The following is a 12,509-nucleotide window of genomic DNA, read 5'->3' as shown; positions in this document are numbered from 1 at the left end:
GAGAGAGAGAGAGAGAGAGAGAGAGAGAGAGAGAGAGAGAGAGAGACCGAGACTCCATGGAAGGAGGAGTTATGTAGATTACGGATGAACATTCTGGAGTGGAAAGAGGAGAGCAGAGAGAAGCAGAGGCTAGGGAGCAAGGAGCAGGCAGTGGCAAAGAGGCCTTTCTCGAAGAAGCAGGAGGAGGAGGAGAAGGTGGAGGAGGAGGAGGAAGAAGAGGAGGAGGAGGAGGAGGAGGAGGTGAAGGACGAGGAGGAGGAGGGGGAGGAGGTGGAGGAGCGGGAGGAGGAGGAGGAGGAGGGGGAGGAGAAGGAGGGGAAGGAGGAGGAAAAGCAGCGGGAGGAGGACACACCGACAGGAGGCGGCGGAGGCGGCGGCGGCGGCAGCGGCTGCTGCTGCTGCGAATAGGGAAACCTCAGCAGGAGCAGCGGGTGAACTTGGGCGCCACATTCCCGGAGAAGGACGGACTCGTGAGGATGGTGTGCGCGAGCTGCTGACCCTTCTCCCGCCTGCCGCCGCTGCTCCTCCCAAGCTATCGGGAGTGAAGTGCGCCTTCCTCCTCAGACTCCCTCGAAGCCCCAGCCGGCCGGCTGTGGGTGAACCTGCAGGGCTCATTACCCAGCCCCTGGACTTTTTTTTTTAATTATTATTTTTATATTTTGAAAAAGGAGAAGCGTTTTGGAACGAGAGAGGGAGGGCGAGAGAAAGGACGGAGAGGAGAGAAAGAGAAGGGGGAGCTCGTCCATCCATTGAAGCACAGTTCACTATGATCTTACTCACATTCAGCACTGCAAGACGGTTGGATTTCGTGCATCATTCCGGGGTGTTTTTCTTGCAAACGTTTCTGTGGATTTTATGGGCTACAGTCTGCGGAGCGGAGCAGTATTTCAATGTGGAGGTAAGAGTACAGCTCCTGTAGAGCTTTCTTCTCCTTGCATAGGCTGCTCCCCAAAATATTTCGTGTGCTCCAGGAAAACGAGGAGCCATGTAGCTGAAAGCAGCCAAGGATCTAAACACATTGTTTCCCTTCCCGCAGCCTAGAGACCTTTCTGAATTTTCAGTATTTGATGGATGCATTTAGCACCACGAATCCCGTTATCCTCCGCAGCACAAAGCACGATGCTAAGCGCTCAAAGACTGAATTGTACCTGGTACATGCTGCTTACATGGGGAAGAGGCAAAGTCCTAGATGAAACAAGCGTGCGGTATAATAAAATGAGCTTGGTAACGAGGCACAGAAAAGCCTAGGGATGGCAGAATGAGTTTGCCTGGCATTGCAATTTTTTTTTGTTATTATTATTGGAATTTTCCCCCTCCTCCTCTACCATTAGCAAAGGGGATTGCATAAAAATCTAAAGGAAACTGTGGGAGTACTTGATACTTTAATAACATGACTGTGATAAAACACTTGACTAGACAGAGTCTTGTTCTCATTTAAGCATAACTTAATACACTGTAACTAGATCTGGTTAAACAGATGCCATGAAATCCATCTCTTTCTTTTGAAGTGTCTTCTCTTCCCCCACCCCCGCCCCCACAATCAAAACCAACGTGGCCCAGTCTAGTAGTTCCAAGGTGTTTTCATTTTCACTAGAACTCTGGTAAAGCTGAGAGGGTTTAACTGTCATTTGCTTTACTTTGATAGTTTTGGGAGCAGTCAGGCACAAAGGGAAGGGAAGATACGAACTTGGCAGAACTGTGTCAAAATTCTCTTCTTGCCATTCAACTCAACAAATAACCAATAACGTGCCACAATTCAATGGAGTTGTATTGACACCTGGGTGATGATGACATTAATTTATCACAAAAACATTGAATATGGAGACATAGGAGGGTCTTAATAAAGTCTCATCCTTTTGCTTGTATTTGATGCTATCATACATCTCTTTGTGATTAGTTTGATTTCCCATAAATGAAAAATGTGGTTTTCAGTTGTTGATATGATAAAATATCAATGTCATTTTACTAAGGATATTGTACTTGTAATGCCAGTACCTGTTGCTCAATATTTGAAAAAAAAATAATTTAAAATATGTCAACTTCTGCACACATTTGTGCAAAATATATGCCATGCACATGTATACAACTGCATATAATTAGTTGTGTGCCTATAAATAGTTTTTACTGTGCCACATAAGAAGTAAAGATTAGTGTAGAAAAACTAACCATTTGGAACTGAGGATAATTACAGAAAGAGATAAAAGTTGGAAGATGAAGAGGTTAAATATACATATTTTTATGGAAGACAAGCCACATTTTAAAATCTGAAATATATGTGACCTTTAAAGAAAAGAAAAAAAAAACTTTTTTTTTTCCTGGCTAAATAGACAGATGGAAGTGGGCTGAAGGTCCAGCCTTTCATGGTAGCAGATTTGTACTTTCTGAAACATATGTCACAGATGGCTTTTTGTACATAATGTTTAAATTGATAGATAGTTTGTAATGTAGTTCATAGCATAGAGGAATAAAAATGAAAATCTGTTGTTTATTATGTTATAAACAGAAGGGTCTATTATGGTAGTGGATTTTAGGTAAAAGTAAGTTATGTACTGTATCTTTATTACTATCAGCAGTGGGAGAGTCAAGACTGATTTGTGTATGATTTTTCCCTTACTTTCAAAAATTGTTGGATGACATTGAAGTTTGATGATTACTCGATTGGGTTTTTCTTCCAGTGGTTATGTTACTCAGATCATCAGTTCAACCAGTTATTGTGGTAGCTGATATGAATTAAGACTTTCACTTATAAAACTTCTTTTGAATTTATTATTGAACTTCTATTGTAGTATTCCTCTTTGAATTATATACAGGATAATGACACATGGGGGAAAATTTTTTTTATGTTTAAAAAGAATAGTTCATTTTTCCAGTACCTAGTAACTAAATTCTACTCTATTGAAATAGAAAAGATTTCATTCTAAAAGCATATAAGGACATTCATAATTATCTGAGACACACCTACAAAAAGTTCTTTGCTAATATGGGAGTTTACTAAAAAGCTTGAGCAAAATATCTTCTTATTGTGCAATATGTACAGACATCTTTCTTTCTGAAATATGTTTCTTTAAGATCTTGAATATTTTTATTGTTTAATTTTTTGTGCCTAATAGATTAATCTTTCACTTCATCATTGGGGTAGCTATCTAAAATGAAATGTTATTGTAATGACCATAAGATGAAAGTCTTCAATTGATGTTTCTGCCTAATCCATTTGATTATGAATAACATTATTATTATTATTATTATTATTATTATTATTATTATTGATGGTAAACATTAATGACTTGTCTTATGTCCAAAACTTCTCTTCTAAAACAAGAATAATTCATTTCTCATTCATGGCTACTAAATGTATACTTGACATGCCTTTTTTTAAAAATTGATTTCCAAAGACAGTCCTACCAGAAAGCATAATGATATCAAACTAGTAGTAGGCATTTCAGTACCATATTTAGGTGAGCAAGTATTTCCTAGTAACAATTTCAAGATATTTGCTTACTAACTACAAAAAAATTAAAAAAAATACTACAGTAAAGGTGAAAATCACCCTTGTATACCAGTGGAAGACATTTGACTTTACTTATTAATGAACTTAATTTTTTGTGGTACCTGACTTTTAAAAAAAAATCTATATCAGGCTTTTGATGATCTAGGAAGGTTTATATTGTGTCATTTGTTTTGTTTTTGGTTAACTCTTTACTGTCATTTTTTTCATGGAAAGTGCCATTATTAGGAAGTAGGAAGTCCCTTGCACTTTGTTCTGTAATTGAGTGACACACACTCTGCAATAAAAATTAAAGGTGGTTACAGACCAAGTCTGAAAAATAGACTTGATGGAGAAGCAAGGAGAGTCCTGTGTAGTAAGGCAGTAGGCACTAACCTCCATTTGTACGGAAAGGTACACATTACATCTTCAAGTTATTTTCAAGTCAGGGTTGAGGGTGGGAATTCATTTTAATTGACTGAAACAGAAAACTTAGTGTAAAGATCTATTTGATGATGCTGGTGGAATCTTTGGTTGGTCAGATGCAAAGTAAATGCAATTTTTATTTCTCTCAAAGAGTTTTGGCATGATAAGAGAATTATTAAAGAACATTCAACTTTTAACATATTTAATTGGACCTCAGATTGCCACATAAACAGTCATTAATCAAAAGTAGCCAAAGAGTAAGGAAAAATACTCTAATCTCTACTGCCCTAAAAGGCTTTTTCTAGTTCTCTTAAGATAAGCAATTCCACATTTATTGAGTTCCTATTAAATGCAAAGCTGGTGCTAAGTGGAGGGGATGCAACATAGCAAGGCACATGCAAAACTAAAAAAAATTCAGGAGATTACATGTTGACAAAATGCATTTGTTTTTAAGAAATAGAATGCCTTTTGTTTTGAAACTTGATAAGAAATAGTCTGTGGTAGTAATAATTGTTATCATCATTTAGAAGTGATTTAACAGGTACAATGGATAGAGTGTTGGACCTGTAGTCACAAAACAAGTTCAGATCTGAGCACAGACACTTTGTAACCCTGGGCTAGTAACTTAACCTCTGTCTCAGTTTCTCAGTTTTCATATCTGTAAAATGGGAATAATAATAACATCTCTCAGGGTTGTTATAAGCATAAAATGATATGATATTTGTAATATATATACATATATATGTGTGTGTGTGCTGTATGGAAGTTACCTATTGTCATCATCAGCCATATAGTTTTTAGATATTAAATATTTTGGCACAAATCTCTTTACTATTTATCGGAATAATAGAACTATACCTAATAGTAATAGTGCTTTTTAAAATGTGTTTTTTGGGGGGAATTAAAACTTGTAAAACTTTGAATGATAAATGTAGCAAAATGTAGTGAGAAGATTAATCTTCTTGGCACATCTTGAGAAAATTATAATAACCATGTCATGTTCCATCATTCAAGAGACTTTCTCATAATAAAATATTGTGGAATTTAACTGTTGCCATTTATTTTGGTTGTGGCAGTTATTCCTAAATTGAGCAAATGATTTCCTTTAACTACTTTAAGATTTGTGGCTCTCCTTGTGGGTTTATTTGAATCTATCTAAAAGGTCCAGGCTTGATTTGGACAGCTTAGCTTTGAATACATACTCATTAAGGCTCTAGTGTGAGTTTGTAAAGATAGTATGTGATATTATATAGGGCTTAAAACATAACCAAAAAGTTTGTTGTTCTTATTTTGCATAAATGATCATAGCTGTTCTTTCCTTTAAATGTAGGGGTGGTGGTCGAAGTAAAGGATTTACTACCCAGCCCATTTCAGCCACATTTAGATAAGGAGAATCATTTCTTTGGCTTCTCTCTAGGATTCTTTTGTGGAACTCCATTAGCTATTTTTTACCAAGTCAAAATGGGGAAGTTACTTGGCTCTGATATCTGACAGACCCTCTTTGCTTCATGAATCCGTGATCTGGCAGTCTGATATCAGGCCCACACATAATTTACACAGGGGTAAAGACTCATGGGGAAGTTCTAAAGATTGGAGAGGGAAAGTAGAGAATGTATACCCTGGAGTCAACCAACTCTTCCTTGCCCAATGCAAAACTCAGTTGGGGTTGGTAATTTACCTGGGTTTGGTTCATAAGTAGATTTACCAGAATAGGTCAGGAGGGCATTTTCATTGGCCAGGGAAATCCAAATAGAAAGGCCAAAGGCTTATGTCCTGCTATCCAGACAATGAAATTCTGCCTCCTAGAGGGAGATTAAATTTAGTAATTGGTTTCACATCTCTTAAATCAGGTTAGGAGTGGCAGACCTAGAGTTCAGATTTTTTTTGTTATGATAATTACTGTACATTTTTTCAACATAATAGATTTTTAATGCACTAGTTCAATTATAATATTCTTTCCTCTGAAGTTGGATTAAGCAATTACTTTATGCAAATATATGTCACTGCCTTACCTCTCTAGCCACCACCCTTCCCCACTTACCCAAAATGTTCTTGTTTACTGATCACCAATTTTAACTCATTTAGGAGGGGAAAGACCTATTTTAATCCACTAAATTAACATTTCCATGTGAGATGAAAAATATTTAGTTCTTATTCCTCAATGAGAGATCATAACTTTCTGACCCTTTTCTTCCCAAGCTACCATTGAAAACTTCACCTATGGCACACTCCATTGTAGTTTCAAAGACTAGGAATATAATTTTCACATGTTGTCAACTTCAGTCACACCTTATTTTAGAAGACTGCACTTGTATTCTGCTTTTTTAATTTTATTTTATTTTAGTACTACAGAAGATAAAAGTCTTCTGATTATTTGTTCCAATGTCCTGTTTTTACTGGTTCATAGCTTAGTCCCTTTCTCTTTACTGTAGGTCAAGAATAATCATAACTCTTAATGTCTTATTAATGCTAGGTCTATGCTGCATTACCCCTAAACCCCTCCTCACCCCTGAAAGAACAGCAAAACTATTTTACCTTTTTCCTTCCCAACTCCTTTTTCCTCACTCAAGGATAATGTTATGGTTGAGACAAGTGAGCTATTTACACTAACAAAGACATTATTAAAAAAATTATTGGTAGCATTGAGATATAATGGAAAGAGGAAAGGACTAGTAGATGATATCCCAGCTTAGCAATTTTCTGTTAAATATTGGGGACAATATTTAAACTTATTGGGACTCATTTCTCTCATATGTATATAATGATGGTCTTGGACCATCTGGCTTTTTAAAGATCTTTTCCACCTCTTAAGATTTTACAATGTACATCCACAAAGTCAGACAGTATTTTAGTCATTTATCTCTGGGACTAGGAACAATGTAAATAGACAGCCTTGATAAGCCAGAGGTTTTTTTCCCCTTCTGAAATGTGGATGAGGCCCACACAGCATAAAAAAAAAAAGCTAGGTTACACAACCTAAAGTATGTTTCAATTTTGGAAATAACCCTGGACTTCTGCTAAGCTGGAAAAAAAAACACCTGGCACAATATTGCAAAAATGTTAAGAGCATTTCCTTCCTGTGATTTCAAAAAGATACATCATTTACAACTGATGTTTAAGTCATAAAAAGATCAGATGAAAAAGAAGCAAAATACCTAAAGTTCAATATTCCACTTAATATTCTATTTTATGGTCAGATAAGATAGTTTATCAGTATAAAGTCACCTCATATTGGGTGTAATATGGCTAATTGTTTTTTTCTTTTTATTTGGAACAGTTTTTTGTTTTATAAATCTATCAATGAGGAGAGGCTTCAGAATTAGATAAAATCTATGTTGATCATATGGTGATAATGGATTTTCTTTCCTTTCCTTTGCAAACTTGTTTTATGGACTCTGAGTTTAATCATTGGCCCATATGGATGATGTTGTTGTATAGGTTTTCTTTAACATGTACTGATAACCTCTTTTTTAGAACTTTTCCTGGTTATTCTCTATCTACTCTCTGTTATTGGAGTTTGGATCAATGGGTTTGGATCAACGAAGCATTCTAATCTAGCCTAGAAGATATAAAGGGTACAGTCAGTTGGAAAAGATTATTAATGCTTTTGGCCTGATTCCTTCACCTTTGGCTAGTGGCTTCATCTAGGTGTAGTATACAAAAAGAGGCTAGAGGGAGTTGTTGAGCTTCTTGAAATTTCCCACGTCTTGGAGTAGCTATCTAGCTTAAATTAAGGATAGACACAATTTGAAGTTAGATGCTATGTAGTAAATATCTAGCCAATCAGAGGCAGTGAATTGAAATTGGTGTACATGTGGTTTAAAACATGGATAGAAATACTGTGGGCCGCTTGGCACCAGTGATCCCATAGAAAATGAACTAGGAAGAGAAGTTAAACTTGCTTGCCAAAAAAAAAAATCTATTTGCTTCAGGCATATGAGTGAGTCTAAGTGTAATGTTGCAGGGTTGCCTTAAATCGTCTGTCCTTTTTAGGTGTAGAATCAGGTCAAAAATTTGTATTTTTTTATGACTCTATGCTTTTTTAGTTCTACTTTAACAGAAATATTTTTGTTTAAATAATTTAACTTTTGCAGAGTTGTGGTTCCTTTGGCTAGTTATTGTTGTGCTTTAAACCTAAAAGGTTAATTTTAAAAACTGGATTCTGTTAACTTATAGATATCTCATTTAGTACAGTGAAATCTTATTTTAGTGGAATAGATCTTGATTAAGGTCATTCTGCAATTTTTTTTTCCTAAAAGGGAAGAAATAAGCATTTTTTTCTTCAAGAGTATATTTTAAAATGTTCTATATTGATATAAATATGATGTTATACTTAAGATTTATACTTTATTTTGTGGAAAGACTTGACCAGACTTACAGTTGTATTTAGTACAAAAACACACTAAGAAATTTTGACATAAAACTGTAAAACAGAACTTAACCTAAAAAGAGCAGAAAATGATAGTTTGTGGAGATAAAATACACCATTTGTTTACTTTTTCCACATTGTTAATGAATTAGGATAGAAAACAATTAAAATTTAAAATATATAAAATGATTGTCTTCTTCAACTCTTTTTTAACCAGTCAATCTTTTATTTGAGTTGAAAATGGGACATTCAGTTCATAAGTGGAGGAGGTAGATGAAGAAGAGTGAAAGATGGGTGGCACAACAGATCGCAGCATTCATTAGAGATGGTTCTTGGAAAAATAGGTTCGCAAAAAGAAATCGAGGCTGGTTAGTATAAATTACATTTTAGTAAAATGGAGTTTTTGCTGTAATTGTTTAGTCATACTCAAGTTATGTTTTTTTAAAGCTGAATAGTTTTATTAACTCTATTTCATGTCCAAAAATCACATGCACCTGATGTGATGTCAGTGGAATGCATGCATGTGCCTTAACATCTAGCTTGTTGGGGAATCAGCCAGACTCAGAATGATGTCAGTGGAGGTATTTTTTTCCATGGGAACTTTTTCACAGTTGAATTCATACCATATGTTAATGGTTTGTCATTGTTTAGGATGATTAAATATTTGGAGTTTTTCTTATTTGGAGGAAGGTCTAGATTCTGTACATTACCTGTTCACATTGAACACTGGTCATATAATTCCCTCCTGTGATTCTAATGCTTATTTCCTCTGATTTGGGTCTTTGGCATCTCAGTATTTGGGATATATGGCAGGATCATAGGCTGATGGGTGGATAGGGCATGGAGGTTTATGGAGAAACCATTTTTTTTCCTTCTTCTCTTTGAATACAGTTGAAGAAATTCAAATAACTTCCAGAACCAAATTCATACAGAAGGACATGAACAAAATTGAAAACAAACTTGCTGGGGATGAGAGCATTCTTGGTAATACTTGAAGTGCTCAGTTTATGAGACGGATATCTTGGAAGCTTTGTGTGTTTTCTCTATAGCAACAATTCAATTGACATAAGATAATATGTGACTCTCATAGTCATCTCTGTGTTGGGGAGAAACTACTTATCTCAAGTTTGTTATTGGACAAATCTCTTATTTAGACTATGTATTTATTTCATTTTAATTTGTAAGATAAGCATTATCACATTTGCTGATTAATTATGGCATGTTATGATGATGTGAGGAATTGAAAAAATTAAGATATCAAAAGATCTTCCTCTTTATAAGATACTTAAATAGCAAAAGGATACTATTAATGCCTGAGATATGAGGAAGTTTATTGTACATAAGTAATCTGCAGGAGAGTAAAAAGTGAGGCATTAGACCAAAATGCTCAACCAGGATGATTTATGAAAAGATAACTAGATGATTAGGGGTGGGTGGCAGGGAAGGCTTCTGTTTTAGTTGTACCCTAAAAGCTACCTACTTTGGTAACCTTAGGCACATGACTTGATAGCTTTGTGACTTCATTCCTTATCTGTAAAATGGGTATTAAAAATAACTGCCTTGCCTACTTCATTGACCCATTGCTAAGAGAAAATTAAATTATGTATTAAAGCTTCCTCAAAAGTTAATGCAGATGTCATTTACTGAAATGTAATGGATGCCCAATTAGAAAATGAACAGGTTCATGATATCAGTTTCTCCAAATCTGTAACATAGACAGCTGCTGGAACCTTTGCCCTGTTAAGAGAGAGTCCAGTAGATCTAAAATGCCCTATGCCTTTGACCATATTTTGCTTTGGCTATCTTACTGCCATGGTACTTCTTATGCTACTCCCACCCCTTATTCACTAAGCAGTAATCAAATCAATAAGACCATTTTTTCTGGAAAAGGAAAGTCAATCACTTGTTTTATGGCTCCACTGAGCCATCCCTGTGACTTTCTAGACTAAAGCACCCTGGCTACCATTCCCCTATGTGTGCTGTCTTCATATATTAGAATATAAGATCCTTGAGGGCAGGAGCTACTTCTTCTAAATCCCTGTGACTAAGCACTGTGCCTGGCATACAGGAAGTGTTCTTATGCTGCAGTTGAAGCCATCTTCCCCTGCTCCATAGCCTTAGTGAAGATCAAATCTTTTTTTTTTTGTATTGTAACTTTTACTAAAAATTCTCAAATTCTATTCCCTCTGAAAGATAACAGATAATTTTCATGGGAAGGACTATTGAAGCTGGTCTTATCATTATGTTATAAGCGTGGGAGAGAAGAGCATTAGGCTGCCTACCAAACTGCAGGTCTACAGAGCCATTGTACTGACCTCATTGTTGTATGCCTGTAGAACCTGGATAGTCTACTGGAAGCAGATCAGAAAATGAACTGCTTCCATTTGAATTGTCTTAGGAAGATTCTGAAGATCACCTGGCAAGATAAGGTAAAGGATACTGATGTCTTCTCTTGAGCTAAACTGCCAGTCATTCAAACTCTACTATAGAGAGTGTAATTCTGATAGATTGGCCATGTAATCTGAATACATTTACCTAGAAGACTATTTTATGGAGAACTCGCACAAGGCAAGCACTCACATGGAAGACAAAAGAAGTGATACATGGACACTCTCAAGTTCTCTCTGAAGAACTTTAGTATAGATTGTGAGACATGGGAGATGCTGGCCCAGGACCACCCAGAATGGTGTGCCTGCATCAAAGAAGGTGCTGTGCTCTATGAGCAAAGCAGAATAACAGTAACTAAAAAAATGAGAAGCACAGATCTAGAGAAATCTCCATCCTTAATGTTCAAATGGACTATTTGTACCAACCTGTGGTAGAGCCTTCTGAACTCATGTTGGTCTGATCAGCCACAGTTGAACGCTCTGTACCTTGACCCCCACATCATGATATCATTTTGGTCCTCTTTGAGTATAAAGGACAGACAGCAACAACAGCAATATATTGTCCTCTATCATAAGCCAAAGAAATTCAATTTGTTTTAGGGCTGCAGAGAGCTGAGGAAAGTCCAATGATTAGAAGCTATATGGAGGCAGATTTTATCTCAATTTAAACAATAAAATAAATCAAACAAAAGCACACCAGCTTTCTGAAAATTAGAGCTGTCCAAAAATAGAGTAAACTGTCTTTTGAGGTAGTGAGTGACATTTCACCTAAGGTCTTACAGCAGAAACAATCACTTGTTCTCAATGGTATTCATGTTTTACGTAGGAATTAAACTAGTTGACCTCCAAAGTCCCTTCCAAATCTGAGATTCTACTATGCTGTGATACAGAATAATGACCAAATTTATAAAATTGCCCCAGTCTCTTTTTAAAAGAATTAATCTTACAACTTTTATTCATAGATGCTGTTTTCCCACTTTTAACTGCTGTCCTTTGAACCCATTTAGAGTTCTCCATGTTTCTTTGAACTGTGTAACCTAGAATGCAATACATTATCACAATATTGGGAAATAGAGTGCTGTGGTCCTTTACTACTACCACAAATGTATTTCTACTTGAATAACATAATTTTATTCTAGATTTGTGATTTGTAGCCAACTTGGAGTTATAGTCCTTAGATTTCTTGATCACTTTCTGTATGGACCATCATGCCATCTTGGTCTTTCATCAGTATTCCTAGAGTAAAACAGTCTATTGCAGTTCCTTTGGGAACTAGTTCAATTCTAACACAGACTTGGACTTATATATGAACAGTTGCAGATGGACTACATCTTGTCTTAATTCACTTTTCTTTTAACCATATCAATGGTTTCTTCAGTGTACTGGACTCTTAATGTATAAATTCCCTCTATTAATACATGGCAACATGCATTTGGTAACTTGACAGTTTATATAAGTTGCTTGCAGCACTGAGTGATTAAATGACTTGTATTTGGGAGCTGTGGCTGGTATGTGTTGGAGACAGGACCTGAACCCAGGCTCCCTGACTTGGAAGTTGGTCCTATATCAATTCAACAATGCTGTTTCTCCAGAGGCTACTGATGTAGTTCAATATTTAATTTTTTGCTACTTACCAATAATTTCTCATAGACTCAAAGAAAGATATAATTTTGGAGCTGATTTGGTAGATATAAGCATATGTTAGTTCTTACTTTTAATTTAAAAATCCATGAAAATAGGTTTCTGAGAAAATAACATTTGCTATTCCGATAATTGTTCCATTACATTAGTTTAGGTAAATAAAAGAGTAAGTAATTAAAGAATACTAAGGATCCCTCAAAAC

The 12,509-nt window shown here is 35.9% G+C and overlaps 1 protein-coding gene across 1 annotated transcript in view; it reads left to right on the top strand.

Annotated features, from left to right (window-relative positions):
- Positions 1–384: 384 nt before the first annotated feature.
- MMP16 (matrix metallopeptidase 16) overlaps positions 385–12,509 on the top strand; it is a 369,344-nt gene continuing 357,219 nt past the window's right edge. Inside the window, exon 1 of the mRNA XM_027865020.1 lies at positions 385–898. Within this exon, the coding sequence (XP_027720821.1) occupies positions 767–898 (132 nt within the window). The 5' untranslated portion in view covers positions 385–766. The remainder of the gene's footprint in view (positions 899–12,509) is intronic.

The sequence above is a fragment of the Vombatus ursinus genome, unplaced genomic scaffold, assembly GCF_900497805.2.
Source record: "Vombatus ursinus unplaced genomic scaffold, bare-nosed wombat genome assembly UNPS02000577.1, whole genome shotgun sequence".
Lineage (NCBI taxonomy): Eukaryota > Metazoa > Chordata > Mammalia > Diprotodontia > Vombatidae > Vombatus > Vombatus ursinus.
Note: the sequence above shows the minus strand (reverse complement) of the source record. Positions and strands in the feature narration are given on the sequence as shown.